Consider the following 21,658-nt stretch of genomic DNA (forward strand, 5'->3'; position numbering starts at 1 on the left):
TGCTAAACAATTACTGTAAGTATTGCTCATACTTTTTTCAAAATTAATTATTAAAATGCGTTATGTACGTATCGCTTTTGCTACAAAATGATACCTGTAATCGACCAACTTGTTTTTTACTTGTGTATGCACCTCATGTTGCCAAATCATTTATTCCAACTTTAGTTATTTCAGGAACAGAATATCACAGAAAATTGGGGCTGAAGTGATTTTGAGTTTAATAGGCAAGCAACCACCTAGCAACCACTCAGAACACCCTAGCAACCACATAACACCCTGGAATCCACCCACAACATCCTAATACTGCTGCGGTGACTTTTTATGTGCAAGGAATGATGAAGTGTAAAAATATATTTAAATATTAACATTATATACATGTACACATATTTTTAATATTTATTATAGCTGAAATTTAATTTAAAATAGATTTTAAAAACACAATATAACTTTTTTCTATTTCTTTTAAAAAACTTTAAATGACCTGGATACTTTAAACACAGCGATTAGTGCTCGCAATATGCAAGGTTGAGTATTCTTACAATACTGCCTTTAGCTTTGTGTATTATCAATTTCTTTTAGCTACACCACATTCAGAACGGTCTATCTAGATAAAAGTTCAAGTCAGCAGAAAAATTAGATCTGAAATTGGTTTGACAGAACTTCAGATTCAAATTACAACAATAAATGTCTTTACACGTGGGTACATTTGTGTAAGAAACGGTGTATGCTGTAGTGCTTTACAATTGCCACAACAAAGTAAAGTGGCCAACTGACTAAAGCCTAACTAAACAGCTGAAAGTCAGTTGTTTGAGCGGTGAGGTTTGTTGCTGGTTCCTGGGGTCTCTGGTTCTGTTTCTGTGTATGTGGCACTGGTTTACCTTACAAAACAAACAGCCCCAGAGCCAATAACACTAGAGCTCAAACTGGGCCCTCTGCCAGCCGCCACACATTCCACCCATCGGCCATTAAAATACCAGAGAGAATCAGAGCCCTACACCAGCTCAGATACCAACCTCACAGTCCTGTGCCTCCCCAGCTTCTCTCTGTGTCTGTCTCTACTCTTTGAGTTTCAGTGTGAACTCTAGAAGCCTTGTGAGCAAGCGTGAGCCATGAACCTACACCTGGCATTTGAAATGATTTACATGTAGCACCAGATTTCTGCCAGTGTAAATCTTACACCATTGTTCTAGGGTGGTACTGGTTACTTGGTAACCAAGTAACTTTGTAACCATGGGTATGTGGTTGCTAAGGTGTTGCTATACAGTTTCTAGGGTGTTCTAAGTGATTTAACACATCACTATGTGGTTGCAAGGGTTTTGCTGTACAGTTTTTAGGTTGCTCGGAGTGTTCTAACACATTTATATGTGGTTGCTAAGGTGTTGCTGTCCAGCTGCTAGGGTGTTCTGAGTGGTTTAGCACATTGATATATAGTTGCTAAGGTGTTGCAAAACCGTTGCTTCGGTGTTTAGTGTGTTTTCTAGCACATTGATATATGTTTTGAAAGTGCTAGACTAGAGCATGGTTGCGCACTGCAAAGGGTTGCATACTGAAGTCAGAGGAGCCCATAGGTCTCTACGTATATTGTTCTCATTCTTAGATAATTTTCAGGTCTTTCACTCATTTTATAGTTTACACAGCTTACAAAAGTAATAATATCAAATCTGAAAAAGCAGCATAAAGTGTCATTTAAGTCTGTAGCAGTTTTTGTTGCAGTTAGGGGTTTGTTCAAATCCCTAAACCTACATATGAGCAATAATAATGGTGATGCTAGCCTTTACAAACACGGCTAATGAAAGCACAACACAAAAAATAAAAGTAAATATTTTTGCTTCTGTAGTTTTCTCTCTTCGCCTTTGTGACTCACATGTGCCCGATTAACTATTAATGAACGGTGAGTATTATATAAACATTACACAGGAGAGGCAGAGACACAGAGAGTGAGTAAGAGAGGAACAGTCTGGCTCTACATCATCTAAACTCACCCACTGTAAGGAACGCCTCAGTCTGAACAGAGCCGACCTCATTGGAGGCTTCACAGATGTACCGGCCAGCGTGGGCCGCAGTCACCGACTGGATGTACAGGGTGCTGCTGCCTGGTCGGGACACGGCGAGGTGGGTGGGGTTGTCACCCGCGGACTGAGGGGGCTGTAGCAGAAGAGCAGGATGGGTGGCGATGGGACCGGCGGAGTTGTGCCAGCGAATAACAGGAAGTGGCTGTCCACTAGCATTACAAGTGAGAGTTACGGAGTCGCCCTCAGTGTAGATGCCACTCTCAGGAGGGAATAGGATTGTTGGCTTGGAGTTCTCACCTAAATAAAGATGCCAATGAAATAAAGAATTGAAAGCTTTTAGTTCATGTTTATTAGTGCACTGTTACATTTATTTAGTAGATATTGTTTTAGCATTTAAAGTCTCTTGCACATATTTAAAATACTGATGATTTATTTTGTAGACACAGACATAATCATTGTCCAATAAAATGTTGACTAGCAATAGCAAGTGACAAATCATAGGTAATGGCTGTAAACTGAAGCCTTTCAATATGTCCCACCCCAAACTTCCAGTTTCAACAGGAAGTAGGTCAACACAGTCAAGAAAACTGTGCACATCAACCCATGTCATGAAATTCTCCTGAGCATTAAATCCACGGTGTGCTTTCTCAGACCCAGAGCAGATCACATCATGTTGTTGTCTTTTTTCAGCGGCCAACAGATCACATATCTATCTCGAATCTTAGCGCTTAACATAAACAACACTGCTTTTAAACCGATCTGCATTTTATCAGCGTAAAATAAATCACCCTTGTAACCGAGCCAGGAAAAAAGTGATGCGAGCCAACATTTGGAAAAGACCTCCGTCATGTTTTATCTATTGTGAAGTTTGCGTATCTCTAGGCTTATCAATCATGTTCGAAGACACGAAGCAGGGTTGAGGAATAGCCTCGGAGGAGGGCGGGAGGCTGTGTGTCTCTGTGTGTGATGTGTATTAATAAATATGGAGCTAGTTGTGTGTGATGTTGACAGCTGGGTGGTCTGGTTCTCGTCATAACCTTGTGTAGCTACTCCTTACATTCCGCTGTCCAAGAGCTTATCCCCAACAGCACGCACAAAGCTCACACTCACAACCTTCTCATTGGCAGCCAAGAATGCCCACCCTGCCACCCCCTTCTTCAGCCAAACTTCTAAACTGTCTGCCCTGCTAGATGGATATACTCTCCTAACCCTGCGACGTGCCCTAAACCTTGACTCTTTAATAGCAGACATGCATGTTTTAAAACTCACACGTGCATCCGAAATCGCTTATTCCATACTATACAGTAGGCGAAAATGAGTATGAGTCATGAGTAGTATGTCCGAAACCTCAGTATACACACAAAACAGTAGGCGAGAAATACACCTGGATGGTCTACCATACGTCATAGGTCAAAGAGCATACGGGTCACGTAACAATAAAACATGGCGGATGCGGTACGTCCGAAATCTATTCATACTACCCCCACACATACTATATAGAACGTACCTGTTTTAACAGTCGATAGGTAGGTACTTCATTTAAATCAGTACGTACAGTCATAGTATGCGATTTCGGATGCAGCGACAGTCTTTCTCTTTTAGAAAAAACAACAATAAAAGATGTCTATGACTCTGTAATATACTGTTTCCAGGGGCGTGTACAATTTTTTGACCAATCAAGAGCTCCCCAAAATATAATACCTAATACCTAACACTAATACCACCTGTGGCATATAATAAATACTATGTATATACCAAATACTATTAGTGGAAATAATAATAATAATAATTATTATTATTATTGTTGTTGTAATAAATACTAAAGATTTACTTTAACAATAATTTATATTTTTATTTATTTATTTATTAAATCGCATTTATAATATTAAATATTTTATTTTTAGATTTAAATAAATGTTAGCTTGACTATACAAAACTTTTAAAGGCATTTGCCAGGCCATTACTATGTGGTTATTAGGGTGTTATAGACAGTTGCTAAAGTGTATTTTTTCACTAAACATACCACAGTCAGCCAAAATATTAGCATAATGTCCAACAAATCTTACTCAAAAAAAAGTGTTTGCATGTGTTAAAAAGTGGCAACTGTTCATTTGCTGCTCAATATCAATGTTGTCTTACCTAATTGTAAACTGAGTCTGCCTGCCGATTGGGCGGAGCTAATCCCATTGTCGAGGAGACACTGGAAGATTCCCAGATCTTGAGCAGTTACAGAAGGTATACGCAGAGAGGAGCCAGAGATTCGGAGGCGGGGTGAAGAAGAGAGAGGGGTGGAGTTAAGAAGCCATATGATGTTAGGGGAGGGGTAACCGCTGGAGGTGCAGGTAAATCTCACAGAGGAGCCCTCTGTTACAGCCTGGTCAGACAGACCTCGCAGGATGCTCACATTCTCTGTAAAGAAGATCAATCACGCTGAATTATTACACTCATTTCACCTTTTGAAAAACATGGGAAAAATAGAAATGCAGTGTACATAAAAACATTGTGCAAGAAGATTAGGTGTTAATTCTTTGCTTACCTAGCACATTCACAGTGTAGTTGACACTGACCACATCCCCATGGTCAGTCAGAACAGAGCAGCAATAATGACCTCTATCACTTAGGTGAATGTCATTCAACACCAGGTTGCTATGCAACAACATCCGTTTGGAGCTCAGCATAAGCTCCGACCCATCTTTAGTCCATTTGACCTTTGAAGAAGGACTTCCTGATATGACACACTCCAGAGTCACAGATTCAGACTGTTCCACTGTCAGATTTTGAGAAGTGATGGGATAGACAATCCCTACAGGGGAAGGGCCTTCAGAATCTACATGGAGGAAAGATTTCATTCATTTATGCACTTTCTGTGCTTTACGTTAAAACTAGTTCACAGGTTGCATGAATTTTTTGGAAAGTGTGATAAGCAGAATAAAAGTTCGGATGTGCTCCACCCACCTTTGACTACAAGTTTAGTGCCATGGGCCTCTGCTTGAGTCTCTCTGCTAAGAGGATTAGAAGCGCCACACTTGTACATGCCCTGATGCTCCACAGACACTGAGTTGATTTGAAGGTTCCCGGAGGGCAGAATTAAATACTCATCTGAAAACAAGCAAATGAAAATTAACTCTCTGAACCTTCGATTGTATCTTCGTGTATTACTTGAAGGTTTGGCATGTGTGTCTTGTCTGTACCTGAAGACTGTTCAAGCCATTTTCCACGTATCCGGTAGCGTGGGAGAGCGGGCGGGTTGCTGTGAGGAAGGGTGCATTCGATAACAGCAGGGTCTCCTTTCTTTACCATTACTAATCGCCGATGAGTCTCTGCGAATTCTTCGATACCTGCAAGAACCAATTTGACAGTGTTTAACAAACTTTCATTAATCGGAATGAACATTTTGTGAAGATTTATAGTAATACATCAATTTTTCCTCTAGCTCAGTTGGTAGAGCATTAGCAACGCAAAGGTTGTGGGTTCGATCCCTTGGAATACAAATGCTGATGCTTTAGATAAAAGCACCGGCCAAATGCATAAATATATAAACGAAGATTACTAAAATGATTATTAAAAAATACAAATTGTCTCAGTTATAGTTTTGTAAATTTCACAAATGCCTGTCGAGTTAACCACCATTTATACATTATAAATGTATACATTTTTATTTTAAATTGTTATTTATATATTTACGAAACCTCATCTGAGCCATTTGAAAATGACCAGTCACTAGAAATTTGTTTTTTTTATGTTGTGCAACAAAATACTTTAAATTATTTTCAATTATTTTCATTTTATACTTTACATCATCACACATAATGGAACCAGTTGACTTTACGTTTTCCCATAAATTACCTGCCAAACTAAATAAATAGTTAGTTAGTTGGTTTGGGTTGAAACTATTTATATGAAAAGTAAAAAAAAACTGTGTAGTGACACAATATGAAACTAGCACAACTACAGTATATAGGACATTGGTTACCTGAGACAAATGTTAATGATTCAGTTTAGTTGTCAATATAGACCACAGAATAGCCAATAAAAAAAACAGAAAGCTGTGTAACACACTAGTATATTCATCCATAACATCAACACTTCACACAAAGACCTTCTGTCAAAGAGGTGTTTATATTGGATTGTGACTGGCAGTGAACATGCGCTTTCTGTTGAATAATGCAGCCTTATCTGCAACCCCGATCAGGTCCCGGGCAGACCGCTTGGGGGTTGATTCGATAAGGCGTCCTTCCCGGCATCAGGCCTCGGTACGGCACAGGAAGCCCCTGGGCTCATTAAGGATACTGGTGAAGGTGTCTGGATGAGTGCCAGACTGAAAATCAAGAACCGTTTCCTTCCCTTCCAACACTCTTCAACGGTCGCCTATTCTCACAGTGTTAATCGCTCGAGAAATCCGCCTTCCGATACTTCCTGTCTTTCTTCTCCAGCAGTCTCTTTGAAGCACAGTCTTATAGGAGCGGTCTAACAGCTGTAGTGAGAGTGTATGTGTCAGCATGCGTTCATATGCGCTTACCTGCAATAAGGACCCGTGCGTGCCGGCTGATGATAGAGCCCGTCTCAGACTGAGCAACACACTGGTAGGAGCCCGTGAGGGCCGGTTGGAGGGAGGGCAGCGAGAGGGAGCCTGGCGTGATTTCCACACTATTTTGGAGGACGGGGTCTATGGGACGCCCCTGGAACAGCCAGCTGAGTCTGGCGGTGGCGGGACGTGCCGTGCAGCGCAGTTGGACTGCACCTCCCTGCTTCTGTACGACAGATAGAGGCTCCACGCGAAAAGAGAGACACAGAACAGCTGAAGAAAGAGAGAGAGGAGTCAAATATAAATAAACAGACATCACACCACAATCCATGTTGTTCTTTTAGCCTCTGATGGCTCATCAATGGCCATGATGTTTAATGAACATTTAAAGGGCCAGAAGGACATTAAGCCTTTTCTGATGTTTGTGTGCGTCAGCATGTTACTCACATGGGCAGTTAAAGAGCAGGATATGACAAACACACAGCACAGCAGACAGTAATCTCAGGCCGCTGTCCTCCATGACGATATTTCACCTTGGTGCACTAACCAGGGGCCTCACACACACCCCCTTTACACACACACTCCACACCTGAAACACACAAAAGACATGTTAAAAGCATTGCAAATAAAATAACTTCAAAAGTCAAACATGATTCATGAACAGCTCAATATGATTAATATAACACGAATTACAGCAGTTACTATGGTGCCTACATACTTTTTAGGTTTTAAGTGAACAGACTTGCTATTTAAAATGAAAAAAAAAAAAACAGAATGATTCAGAAAGATAATGATGAAAATATATTGAATGATAGACTCTTGGGGTGAACTTTTTTTAACCAGTAAGCAACCAAATATCAACCATTCAGAACACCCTGGCAACCATCCAAGCACCAAAAACTGTATATCAATAGACCAACAACTATATAAAAAATCTTAGCACACACATAGCAACACCCTGGCAACCACTCAGTTAAAATACCTAAGCTTTAAGGCGTAAACCACTAGAAAACACTGGATGAATCTGATATTTGTACCACAGGTTTGCTCTCATGAAAATGCAACACTGGGTAGTTATATAAGGACATTTATATAAGGATCTTTACCATCTTCACAGACATTATAACAACAGATTTGCTCATCTGTAGCTGGTCGAGGCATTCAGCGTGTAGGAATTATAACACATAACATTCCACAATTAATCTTAAACAATTACCTATACGACATCCCTCATTTCTATATGCTTTGATCTTACACAGCCCGATTCCTGACGAGAAACCTCTTTCTGTTGATCTATGATCCTAGGATTCCCACAGAGAGCCTCACCAGTGAAACAGGAATTTCTGAACCTCTACGCCCCCTCACCCACCCTCTTTTCTGGCCCCTTCACTCCTGCCCATCTCTGATGGACTGCAGTCGTAAGGTCTGCCTCAGTCCACTCTTAATATCACTGTCCTGTTACAGTGCACTGCTTTCTTACAGACTCACTGTAGCCTGAAGAGCCGCCACACGGCGTTCACACACTCACACACAGTCTCAAACGTCCAAACAGAAAGCCAAGGGGAGCTCCCAAAGGGTGAGACACAATAAGGAGTAAAAGAACGTAATTAGGAGCATTCCTCTTTGCTTTTGAACCTGTTCCTCCCCTAGTGCCAGTCCTCTGTATCTGGGCTGTGTTAATCCGGAGGGTCTTTGATCACAGGCTTCTGGTCCGTGAGCAGAGTTTGGGCCGGGGTCTGAGGGACAATGGCTGTCCAGCTGTGATATTCAAGCTGTGGGTGCCATAGGGCTCTGTGCCCGGCCCAACATCAGCCCAAAGGACAGGCCACTCGGATGGGTCAAATTAAAGGGGTGATGTCTGGGTGGGACTAATAGAGCAGAGCAGTCTGCACTTCTTGTGCATCAAACATAAATGTGCTTCAAATCATAGTCCTTTTTTAATAAAACGTGAAAAGTACCATTGACTTACATTGAAGGATGGACTGAAGGCATGTGGACGGGGCTATTAGACTAATAAGCAAACACCTAGTAATACCCTAGCAACCACACAGAAGTGCCCAACAACCTTATGGCAACCATTCAGAGCATCTTAGAAACTGCAAAGAATTCTCTGGCAACCACCCAAAACACCCTAGCATCGTCGTGGTGTGTTTTGTATGATCAAGCATGACTCACTTTTCTTCAGACAATGTAAAAATCCAGTTTAATATTGCATAAAATAAATCAAGCTTACATTTTAACCACAACGAGGCCCAAAACAATTTACATGAGCTTCAAACGCACCGACATACATACACATCTTCCCCGCCCCCCCGTGGGACCCCTCAGAGGAAGACGAAGTAGGAAACACAGGAAATAATAAACTCTCTCAACGTTCTGCTCACGCCCCCTCTAACCCTAGAGGTCAAGGGTCACCGGAGAGCAGAGAGTCAGCGGGTGTTTGCCAGACATGGCCCCACCCCTTGGGGTCACCCTCAAAACCAGAATGAGAAAATGGGGACAGTGTCTCCATAGCACAAATGACAGCAAGACAGTGAGAGTGTGACACAAACGTACCTATAAAATGATAGTTTAAAAAAAATCTTAAAGAAACTTTACAAAGATTACCATCGTAAGGAAATGTGGAAATGTGTGTGTGCCATGACTTTGAGTGTGTGTGTGTGTGTGCATGTATGTGTGCATGGTCTGTCAGCCCTGGGATTGTAAGGGTAGCATTTCTTTGTCCACAAGTCCAAACAAGCCCTATTCAGTGCTCCTATACCATCAGTGGAAACAATCTCTTTCTCACTCCCGGAATAATAATATATAATTACAACAATAACAACAGCCTTGAATGAAACACAGCCAAAGATGGGCAACACTGCACCATGTGTATTCCGAAAAAGTGATGCAAGTACACCCGGAGGTATAACCCGGTTAGAGATATCTGGTGTAAGGTATGACGCTGTGCCACTCATAATCTCTGCAACAGATCTGGCATGACGAGGAAACTCAAGCATCATTCATGGGTTTTATCTCTCTGTCTTTCTTTTGACATCCGCCTGTATGCGGCAGGTTCAGGGCAGAGAGACACTTTACAGGATATCTGCTGTCCTCCATCAGAGAGAAAGAGACACAGGCACCAACCTACTAGGTGCAGGCTAGAGAGACAGTAGGGAATTGAAGCATTCTGGAGTCTTCCATAAGAGAGATATATGTCGAGAGAGACAGAGCGGGTTGTGGAGTGCAGAGACATGTCTAAAAGCAGAAAAAAGGGAAGTCCCCTATACCAGCTGAAGATCTCCATCATACAGGCCACATCAAAAGAAACGACTGAGGGAAAAGTCTAGAGGGAAACAAGTAGCTGACAATCAGAGAAAAAATTGTGACATAAAACTGACATTACCTCTATTTAGGTAACAGCACTACACTTCTGGTGACCCCAAGCAAGAATTTCAGCTAAAGCTACAGATGTTAGCCGAAGTTACAGAACTATTTTTTTGCTGGTTAAGCTAGTTCAAAAGCTTGTAGGGAGCATCCATAACACATGTCCTGGCCGTTTCAGCAAAATTGTATTTACAAGGACAAATCTTCAACCAGTGTGCTACATTACAGTCTCCAGACATTTTGGAAAACTAGGCTTCCTCTGTCTCTCCACTCTGTTTTTGCACTTATAACTTTGCGTTTTAAAGCCAGAGGACCCACACACATTCTGGGTGTTTTTCTGAGGATCCCAGACAACTTGATCCAACAGCAAATCCACAAGCAGTTGGGGATCATAAATACAACCTTATCAGCTGTCAGAGCAGAAGCTGTTGTTCCTTTCTGTTTTTTCTCTGGAATGAGGGAGTAACTCAGGGGTCATACCTGAGATCTTGCCAAAGTGCAGGGAAAGAAGACAGACTCGTTCTCTTGGGATGTCAGAAAGCATCTGACCTTCAAAATACATCCTCTGCAGTTTAACCAAAGCATTCCTTGTTAAAGTTTCACGTGTTGCACAAATTGCTGAATATAAATGTGGCTTATACCCTCATGCCTGTATGTAATGCATGGCCTCTGGAATAATGAGAATACTTGGATGCAATGTAAGCAGAGCATGGATCTATAGGAATGACATCAGGAAAAATAAACATACTGACAAGCCCCTGGGTGTAAAGGGGCAGGAGGTGGCACCTGCAGTGCTATAAAAAAAGGTGCAAGTGAGAAAACTGCAGGCAGTGCTTGAAGTGTCATCTGGCCTCCTCCTAGATCAGTCATATTCAGTAAACAGGACACAAGACCCCCACAGGGCACTGGCAGAACAGGTCACAACTGGTACAAAATCGAAGGCCTGAGATCCGCGTTCAGGGAACAAAGAGAAGGAACCTTGCACTGGCACATTCAAAATCCACCACAATGCTGCCTGAATACAAAAGCTTGTCTAAGGAAACCACTTTAAATAGAAATAAGTGGCACGGCTATGGTCATTAGAAAATACAGGAAACAACCACAAAAGCCAAGAATGAAAACATGAGGTGCACCGCGAAGAGAAACAAAAGTAAGACTGGTGAATAGTAGACATAGTAAGAGTGTGAAACCACTTGAAGAGTGCAAGAATGAATGAATATCTCTCCCAATAGTCTGATCTGACCCATGTGTTGAGCCTGATACTTCTGTATCCTGAACCTGTCCACACTCGCCCCCACAAACACCGACAGAGGAGCTTCTCTCCACAAATTCCACAGAGAGAGAGAGAGAGAGAGAGAGGTGAAGGTGAACAAATAAGGCAGTACAAAGGTTACAAAAATAAAACATCAAGAAAAATATGACCAAGACACAGAATTGTACATGACTCCTCTCAAAAGTGAGAGAGAATAAAAAAAGTCAGGAAGGAACAACAGGAGGTGGGAACGAGCGAGAAAGGGAGGGCCAGAGAGGGAAAAAAGAAGGGATTCATCGGGAGGTGAATACTTGCCAAACCTCAGCTATTTCCCCAGCTAATGCCTGACAGACAAGCTCATACTGTGTGAACCTTGCTTGTAATCCTCTCAGTCAAATAATGATACAACATATTGACTTGATGTGCAATACAAGACCCAGGGAGGGAATGAGAAAGAGAACAAAAAACAAAAGGAAATAGAATAGAAGGTGTGTGTGAAGGGGTGGCAGTATGGGTGGCTATCACAGGGTACTTTTGGTCGAAGCGGCACCACTGACTGGAAATAAAAAAAACTTGCTGGTCCTTTAAACTGAGCAGTCTTTTTGTAGTTGAAGGGGGCAGACATTATTAAAAGTGAAAGAAAAGAGATGGAAACAACAGAGGTGGAACTACAGTTAGCCACTGCCTATCTGCATTCAAAGTTCCAAAGAGAAGGCAAATAGAGGTTAACCTTCAACTCCTCTCTTATTGCTGTGAAAAGGAGTGGGCGCGGTGCACCGAGATGCATTACATCAAGACTTTGATACTACTTCCCAAGACTGGCCTCCCCCAGCCATAAAACACAGCCTGTCTCTGTTGACAGGAAATAACATCAGCGTCTGCGAAGGGCAGGCGGCCCTGGGGTAAGACGCTAGCAGGGTGACATGGCACAGCCCGGGCGGCCTTGGTGCAGTTGACGGTGAAAGAAAAAAGGGAGGAGACGAGAAAGAAATGAGAACAGAGGCCCCTGGGATCAGACAGTCACCTCTAACAAAGCACTGTTTACCAGGAACACATACATCCCCGACCCTCCTCTCCCCTCCTTAAGGTTTCTCAGCAGCAACCCGGTCTACCTCCGCCTATTTCCCAAGAGTGCCAGGCCAGGGAGACCAGGGAGACAGTGCTAATTCCTGCCCTAGGCGTGTTGGCCTTGGTCACAAACACTCCACACACAGATCGCCTGGTGAGAGTGGGTGGGAGCGAGACCCTTAGCCCCGGTACAGTACAGAAGAATCCTCTTAATTGGAGTTTGTTCTTTGGTGTCTTGTTTGCCTGGGAATGGTGGGAGGAGGTGGTGTGGAAAGGGAGGTGGTGAGAGAAAGGAGGGGTACAGAGGTAAAGGGGCCGTTTCCCAAGGTTTTCAACAACAGGGATTAAGCAGAGGGCTGATACTCAATAGGCTTGTCTCGGACACTGGAAACGGATCTCTGTGCATCGCCGGCGCAGCCAAAACTGCACATAACTAATGACACACACAGCATTGCGGGTACACCAGAATATACTTCCAGTTGAGTTCACAGCTACTCTAAACCCTCGAGGGGACATTTGCACACAGGAAGGGTAATTTTAATTGAGAGGAGGAATGCTAGAGACAGGAGAGACAGTGGTTCTGTCTGCCCGGAGGGTGTGCTGGGAGACAAGGTTGATAGGCGGGCTGTGCCAAGAGTGTTTGAATAATAAGACAAGTTGCGGAGGATGCGAGTTGAGTTGTATTGTGGTGGTTAGAGTATTTTCTGATCAATTCTGAGCCTTCAAATTTTCATTTACTAAGAGCAACACGTTGGAATTGGGACCTAGAGATCTAGACTCCAGACAGGTTTAAATCCGGTCTGTATCACGATCGGCATATCTCTCTTGCTTTTTAAATACTCTCGGAAAATTTCTCAATCGTGAATGTTGAACTAAGCAGCTGAGATTGCTTTACTATAGTGTATCACTGAAGACTGTAACAGGACAGAGGCTGAACAGAAGTTGAAGCCAGCAAGTTTTCCATCCGATCTCTGCATGTCTTCAGTCTCTGCTCTCAACCTCACTCTATCTCATTCAGTCCATAGCCAGTCCTCCCTGGCCCTCCTGGGTTCCATCACCTCCTCCATCACCATGACAACTAGGCCAGACATACAGCTACACAACAAGTTCTGCTCAGTATCCCATCGATAGGTCTCTGGCCTCCGACCAAAAGCTCTTACAGGGCAGGAACATATTTTAAAAGCTGTGATTCTCAACTTGAGCAAAGCAAAATAAGGTTGACAGAGGGACTCGGAATCATTGCTCACAACTAATGAAAATGAGCAAACCATGCTAAAATGGAGTAATCTGTGGTAAGGAGGGAAGACATACAATTCATTACTACCAATGTACCACAAACTAACTTATGGAGAATTTTAGAAGGTAAAGTCATCATGAATAATGGTTAAAGCGACAGTACACCCAAAAATGAAAATCCTGTCATTTACTTACCCTCAAGTTGTTCCAAATCTTGTTGAACACAAAAGAAGATATTTTGAAGAATGTGGGAAACTAAACAGTTCTGGGCCACCATTGACTAGTTTTTTTACTATGGTAGTCAATTATGCCCCAGAACAGTTTGGATACAAACATTCTTTCAATGTAATTTATCCAGGTTTGGAACAACCTGAGGGTAAGTAAACGAAGACAAATTTTCATTTTTGAGTCCCATTAATAAGTAATTAACCGAAATAAATGAATTTGAGCACTGTGCTGCTTTATTCATCGCTTTCTTCCAGCATGAAATATTAGCCACACAGAACAAAAACAAACAAGATGTAAGAGGCCAAGAAGAACAAATGACTCTCTCAAAGTGTGTTGAAAACACCCAAAAAACATAAGGCCAGCTCTCTGCCTTGTATGTACAAGCTTGAGGACTCTGAAATAAATATCCACTCCAAACACTGCCTCTGACTGAATCTATTTAGGTTGTCTAAATGTTTATCTGTCTTGTCTCGTAGCCCTCTAACAAGCCAAGAGTTCATGTTTTCCATCGCCTCCAAAATAACAAAACAAATTTTGTGGTTTAAGTTGAACAAACGTGCTTGACTGAATTTCTAACGCTGGCTATGCGTCAGATCATTAAACACTTCGTCGTGTTCTGGATTCGGCTGACACTGGATAATGATGTATTGTATCAGATGGTGCCAAAAAGCTCCAAAAACAAAATTAAAACAGAACAATATCACTTGTATACAGTATTCATACTGCACACCTACTAGGCTAGTGGGAGAAGAGCATCGGCAGCGTCGGTCTCAACAGATGGCGAAATCTTATGAAAAGCCTCATTCAGAACAGCAATAGATGAGGTTTTTGGACATAGATCAGGAAGCCAACCCGTCCTCAAATCATAAATATTATGAATCTCCCATCCTGTATCTCAAACCAATCCTGGCCGTCTAAGAGATAGGTCAGAGGCGTAACAATGTACGGCCTTCTTCAGGCTAACCCTGTAATTGATTCCTGTTTCCTCGAGGAGTTGAAATAGACTTTTAACTCGGTTCCCCAGAGAGGCTGCCTCTTCCCGCAACGCGGAGCTCAAAACGGCACTCGCGACCACAGGCCTCACAGTAGTAGTACCCACAATGCCTCAGGCTCCGATCTGCAAGTTACACTGTCATTCCAAACAAACTGTCTGTTTGTCAGGAGCGGAGGGGGGGCAGCCATGGCCACTTTTGCCTTAATATAGTCTTGCTGATCCGTTGCCCGGCTTGGGCGCCGGGTTGCAGGGAAAACCCATGTCAGATGTTGCTTATGGACTGCCGCATTTGAAATAGAAAGCTGTGGTGTAACTGGGCTGGCACTAAAGATGTCAAATAAAAGGATGTGAGGAGGATTTCTCAATGCTTTCTCAGGACTTGACTACAAGAACAGGATCTGGTGAAGACAGAGGGTGAATCTCAGGAAGCAAAAGAAAAGAATGTCTGAAAACAGGATGGTGATGAGAATGCAGAAATCTTCTACATTATGCCTTTATAGAAAACAACAATAAATGTACATAATTCCAAATTGCAACTTCTACCCAAGTCTATGAGATAACAACAAAGAGGGTGGTGCAACTCAAATAAAGTGTTAGACACATTAAATCAGACATTTGTTTTAAAGTTTTATGAAAGATTTACTCCGTTCGGATTTTTTATTTAGAGGCACTTTCAACATCTGTTTCCACTGCATCAAACTAAACTACTTGATTGTTTGTTTGTTTTGACAATTAGGTTTCACATTTTAATGCTACTACGATTCCTCGGGGGGCTGGGAAGCACAGTTCAACTTTTTGTATTGATGTGAAGTAGGGTTAGTGTTAGACAAACTTAGTTAAAGTTCATCTTTGATGCACTAAATGATGCACTGTGAATAAATCTGAGCCCTCACTTTCTTTCTATGCTCCTGATTAAGGCTGTAATTCCTTCTCTGTCGTTACGCAGAGGTGTTAAGACAAAGACAGAGAGAAAAAATATTTTGATAAATGGCTCGAAGGTGAGCCAAGGGTAGAGATTTTCTGCGTAGTAAGTATGTCAATAAATTACGTGCAAAAACTAGGGAGTAGATTTTAAGGGATGAGTCTACATTTTCTGTTTAGCTCCAAGGGGTGATGGTGGGCCATGAATTACAAGAAACAAATTCTTATTGTTGTCTCAGAGCAGTGGGAGATACTGTGGTGTCTATCAAATTCCATTGTGTGAAGATCATCTTTTAAGAGCAAAATTTGTTAGCATGAGGAGCAAAATCTGTGGTATCGTAGCGTTACTAGAAATATTTTTTTTGTTGAATATACCATTCACTCCCTGTGCATAACTGCTGGACGGTGTCCATCAACATTACTAGGGTCCTAAATCACAGCAAAGCTTCGGCACCCAACCCGTAATCCCTCTCCCGTTCCTGCGACTCTCCAGAAAGACAGCGGCTGTCAGCTAACTCGAACTAATGAGATCTAGACTAGAGGGGTTACAGGCAATTATTCTGGGTGGTGTACTAACTTTCGATCGCTACAGTTATGTGCGTGTAATGTACAGTCACAAAAACTCCCAGATGCAGAAAACATCCTTTATTCCTGCTGGAACGAGGACTTTACTATCCTCATTACAAAAGACCTGAAATGTGGTTTGGTGGTTTGTGTAATCAGGATGAGGCAGATGTAATGTGATGTAAGCTTGCCATAATACATGAGCACATCCTCCCTGCTTGTTCTGCATGGTACTAGGGCTGGCTGGGATACTGAAAATTCAAAAGGAATTTGTTTTGATATAAAAAATATTGTGAATCTACTTCAAAAGGACCGTTCACCAAAAAATGGAAAATCATTTACTCCTCTTGTGTAGTTTCATGAAAGAAAAAACAAAAGAACTGATAGGCAGAACTGACTGCCTCAGCCACCTCACTGTACGGAAAGAAAGTTATACATCTCTGGAAAGAAATGATGGTAAATTTTTGGTAAATTATACCTTGAAATTTCCTAAACTTTGTAATCCTTTTGTAATTAGCAAAGCTGATTAAGCTGGTATTAGAGCAAGTCTAATTTTAAAACATTTAAAACATTTCAAAACTCTGATTAAAAGACTTTGATGTTCTCACTAAATATATTCTTGAAAGTGTCACTTTCATTTCTTTAAATGTAATAGAAATTATTATTAGTATTAGTACATTATTGTTTTATACTGCGATATTAATGAAACTGCCATTATTAGTCTGTCAATAGGCTGTTGGTTTTTTCCAGTCTACTTTATTTCTTGCACTTAGAGTTTTTAATGTCATTGATTGCTAAACAGGTTATTTGAATGGAATGATTCTTGAAACTAAAACAAAATTGTTTTATAGCCATTTTACATCAAATACATAAATATCACATTTGTTATATATTGTCAAAATATAAATACAACATATATAAAATATAACGCATAGCAATGTGCAAAAGCTTTTTATACAATACTATTTCATTTCTTTGTTTATATGGTCAAACGTTGATCCAGAAGTGATGGTACTGAGAGCAAAACCACAGCCCTAACCCAAATAAACCTCCAAACCACAGTCACACAAATTCACTTTCATGTCCCCTACCCAGGTGGGGGTAAAAAGTCACCTAACATTTGTGGGGCAACAGAGGCAGGGCAAAGGACATCCTTAAACCTGTGCCATCCCTCTGACTTTCAAACTTTTTTATTTACTGTACCTACCATGCCAATGTGACATTGGTGCTCAAACCTATCTATTAATCACGTTCAACCTATCTGTAGTGCTCTAAAAACCCACCTGCTGTCCCACCCAGACGACTGAATCGCCACAGTTCAGACTGACATCTCAACTACACAGAGGTTTATATTTTCCAACGTATTGATCAAGGCAGAGCTTCTAATTTGCAAACTAACGACGACAGACCACCAGAATGACTGGAAAGGCCATCACTGGTCCGAATCATTACACATGCTTACATTCGAATTGGCCACTTAGCATACCTTTTCAACAGCCCCATGTGTTTATCATTACCCAGAACTCTCTAAACGGCCAAACATTATTCTTGCTCTCTAAATAGCACTGCAGTGTTTAGCTCCGGCCTGTACTGGATAACCGATGCCCTGCTAATGGTTTAGAAATGCTGGTAATTAGTGAGGGAACACGGATGGGTCATGACTTTAAAATCAGAAGATAGCATTATGCCAACTGATTGGTGAACTAAAATGGCATGATCGCAAGGGCAACAATGAAAGGTAAGGAATGAATAAAAGTAGGAAGTTAGGCTGTATGAACAGAGTGACCTCAAAAACTATAGGTAATCCTTATGACTAAATTCAAAGGGCATAAATTAACAGGAAATAGTTTCCCCCAAGGATAAAACACAGACTTTGAGCGTCTCTGAAGGTGCCCACCTGTGGCTCAAAGTCTGAAAGTCATTTTTTAAGTGAAAATGTACAAGACTGTGCAATGTTACTTCATCCAGGTTTTAAGTGCAGCCCCTATGTAAGAAAAGAGCATTTGAAACAGCAAAGGCATCCGGGTATCCCTGCAGTAGCAGAAAGAAAATAAATAAGGATCTCATCTGAGATGAGGGAGTTTAATAAACAGAATCAGTAAAGGATCAAATGTTCAGAGACAAGATGTGTCATTTTTAACAAAGCTCATGGCTCTGAAAAGCGAGGTGTGCTATGATTGGCCAGTTAACCAGTGCGCAGTGATTGGTCGAATACTGCAAGCGTGTGACGGAAATGTAATCTGGAACATCAGGTTCCAAAGCAATTGTACTGACAGTCGGGCGGTCTTAGTCAACTCATACCACGAACTGACGTAGATTTGTGGGGGTGTGGTTACACGAGGCGTTTCAGGCAGGTCTGGGTGAGCATTCGCTTTTAGATAGAATGCATCTTTTGTTCCCACACTTTCATTTTTGCAATTTTAAGTGTCTAATACATGCATGGGCAACTTATAACACACCAAAGACACAGAAAAACACGTGTTCGCGCCATATGACCCCTTTAAACTGCACAGTGACACAATCTAAAACTAGTAAAAAACAAAAACCCGAATAAATATACGTATATAAATATACTTATAAATATCCCAAACAATTCTGTCTATAATCACAGCAACACAACTCCTGCAGTGTCCTTCTGCAATGCGGTTTGTGTGAAAAAATGTTGATCATGATTTACACATCAGTGCAGTTGTCTTCTTCACTATATCTTATTCTGAAAAAAAAAAATTGGACAAACGAAAGAGCCAACAGGTGACAGCGAACAAGCAGAATTATACGTGACCGAACTCAACATTCCTGTCTGGACTAAAATAAAGATGATAAATGTTGACCTGCTGTCCAACACTCATCCGCTTCATCTACACCACAATAAAGAACACAGCCGTTTTCAGCTAGCTGTACCGGATGGCAAGATGCGAATGTAACAAAAATTCCTTCGCTAGATCATTATTCAGACACCCATTCATTACACTTGCCTTTTCCTCACTGGAGCTTTTTCAAACTTTTATTGTGTTGGTATCTTGAGACGATCTCTGGGTCTCTTTTGCTCCCGAGCAGAAAGCATGAGGGCTTTGTTATCCAGCAGTCATGTTGTCCTAACCTCTCTGATCAGACAAAAGACACTCACATGCCACATGTAGGCATCCATTTACGCCTCTTTAGAAAAACAACATCAAAAGAGTCATTACGCCCCACGGGAGGAACAATAGAGAGATACACCCCAATATCTGCTCTCGGAATCATCAACATCGGTTTGCAAATAAAGACCATTTTTTATAATCTACAGAAAAATCGGCAGTTAAAATTTATTTCATATACAGACACAAAAAAATCTACTATAGAAGTTAAACTATTCTGTAACTGCAACTGTTTACTTATGGTATGTAATAAAACATTTTGTTAAAACTTCACAGAGCTTAACTTTTAGGTTCAATTTTGATGCAATTTCATGCAAATTAAAAATGAATCTCTTAAATATATATATATATATATCTTTACATTTAATAATAAAACAAGTAATTGCACACTTAAAAAAACGTGGTCATAACGTTTGTAGTAGTTAAAGCAGTAAATACTGCAAAAAAGTATTAGGACAAGTAAAGGACATTAGGTCAAGTATTTCTTTTTATAACTTAAATGCATTTGTACAATAACTCATTTTGATGACAATCAACTCTTTGAAAGGTTCAACCACATTTCATTGTCTATCACTCAGGCCATTTATTTTCTGGAGCAAAAAGTCGTTTTTTGTCTCACAGGTATCTCATTTCAAAGAGCTGTGTGTTTGGGGTCTGACCAATAGATATTGTGGTCCGTTTTCATCAAGAAATATAACCAAGTTACTTTGGTGGTGAAGGAACCCTGCTGCGCATGAACAACCCTCTTTCCATGTCAATAAGATGTACGATTAGAAAATTATCATTAATAAATCACATAAAATCTGACTTTATTACAGAAAAACTAACAAAACACAACAATATTATCGATGTGCACAAGTTCAGTGTATTTACATACAAAACGTGCTCCTCAGTTGAGCAGACAACCTTCCCTATTAAGACACACACAATCCTACACTATCAATACAAACAAGACACGTGTCACATTGGAAATGTTTTTCATATTGTGTTGCAAGACAACTTCCCAATCGAGCAACAAGTACTCATGTTTTGTATACAGTTACAGTTATAATCAAAATTATTCCTTGAGAAAACAACCCTTATGAGATACACATAGTTTATATGCTTAACACTTACACTATATACTTGAGAAAGAGTTTGGCAACACACTTAAGAGGTGTTCATACCTTCCAAAATATAAAGGAAAACGTACATTTTGTATTTACACACTATACACAGTTTCTTATTTACACAAAGCGTGTTTCAATCTTTAGAAACTTTGTTCCTACACCTTAACAATTTAGCATTTCATCTTTGTATACTTAAATGTTTCAAACGATGTATACTTTTACACGTTCTTCACTTGAAAGTAATGGGTGTTTATGTATGCCAAAACAAAACGAGTTTTTTTTCACTTGGCACTTCAACATACCACTTTCACGTATACACTGTTTAAAGTAGCCTAAAAGTAAGTTGGAAAATCCTTTCAAACACGTAAAAGTTGCACACTGTTTACTCTCAGGGACGATCCTCCCGCATTCCTAAACAAAAAGATTTGTGACACTTTCCCGACGACTATAGGCTACTTTGCGCAATCAACGTATAGATGCGGAGTTGAGTCTAACGGGACGTTTCGGGGTTTGTTGCGATATAAATGTGGCAATACGCAATACTTTTACGCTTATTTATGTAAAGAGGATCTTAATGCATGGCGGTGCGTGAAGAAATCCTTTCAACGCAGTCTCTTCTTACCTCGTACTGGAGGGCAAAAGCTGCGACCAGCCGGACGCGCTAGAAGTAAAACACATTCTCCCGATGGCAAATCCGCACGGGGCCCTCCATTAGACACGGGCGCAAAGTGCACGATACCGGGGAAAAGAGTAACGACGCACCGCGTCTCGCTCGCGCGCTGTCCCGAGCTGAAGCTCTCGTGCCCTTCACGGCGCTGAAGGAAAGAACGCGCGACTCGAGTCCAAACTTCACATCCGGCGAGGTTTGTAGTAAGTGAACCCTACTCGTCTAACTGTGTCGCTCTGTCTTCTCTTTTCCCTTCCCTACTCTCTCTCTCTCTCTCTCTTACACACACACACAGAGGCAGAGAGAGGGGGATCAGATTGCTCAGCAGATCGTCAGAACAGGAATGTTCCAGCCCCACAGCAGCAGCACTGCTGGAGTATAGATGGTTACCCTTCTGCTTATACAGTAACTATTATTTTAGGGACCAATTTGTACGTAAAGTGTGCGAACCATAAAAAATCTGAGCAAAAACACCAGTTGGGGACGTCCTCACACACTGTAAAACTGTAGTAAATAAAGTTTTTTTCAAATTGTAAAAATGAAAAAAGTTTTCTTTTATGGATAGGGTTAGGTTATAGT

The 21,658-nt window shown here is 41.2% G+C and overlaps 1 protein-coding gene across 1 annotated transcript in view; it reads right to left on the bottom strand.

Moving 5' to 3' along the window:
• Positions 1-21,404, bottom strand: part of cdon (cell adhesion associated, oncogene regulated) — a 37,410-nt gene extending 16,006 nt beyond the window's left edge. The window contains exons 1-8 of the mRNA XM_057348326.1: positions 21,035-21,404; positions 6,985-7,126; positions 6,532-6,810; positions 5,204-5,350; positions 4,968-5,111; positions 4,549-4,839; positions 4,152-4,421; positions 1,983-2,309 (exon numbers count right to left, since the gene is read on the bottom strand). Of these exons, the coding sequence (XP_057204309.1) occupies positions 1,983-2,309; positions 4,152-4,421; positions 4,549-4,839; positions 4,968-5,111; positions 5,204-5,350; positions 6,532-6,810; positions 6,985-7,057 (1,531 nt within the window). The 5' untranslated portion in view covers positions 7,058-7,126; positions 21,035-21,404. The remainder of the gene's footprint in view (positions 1-1,982; positions 2,310-4,151; positions 4,422-4,548; positions 4,840-4,967; positions 5,112-5,203; positions 5,351-6,531; positions 6,811-6,984; positions 7,127-21,034) is intronic.
• Between the last annotated feature and the right edge of the window lie 254 nt (positions 21,405-21,658).

This window comes from Triplophysa rosa, linkage group LG12 (genome assembly GCF_024868665.1).
Source record: "Triplophysa rosa linkage group LG12, Trosa_1v2, whole genome shotgun sequence".
Taxonomy (NCBI): domain Eukaryota; kingdom Metazoa; phylum Chordata; class Actinopteri; order Cypriniformes; family Nemacheilidae; genus Triplophysa; species Triplophysa rosa.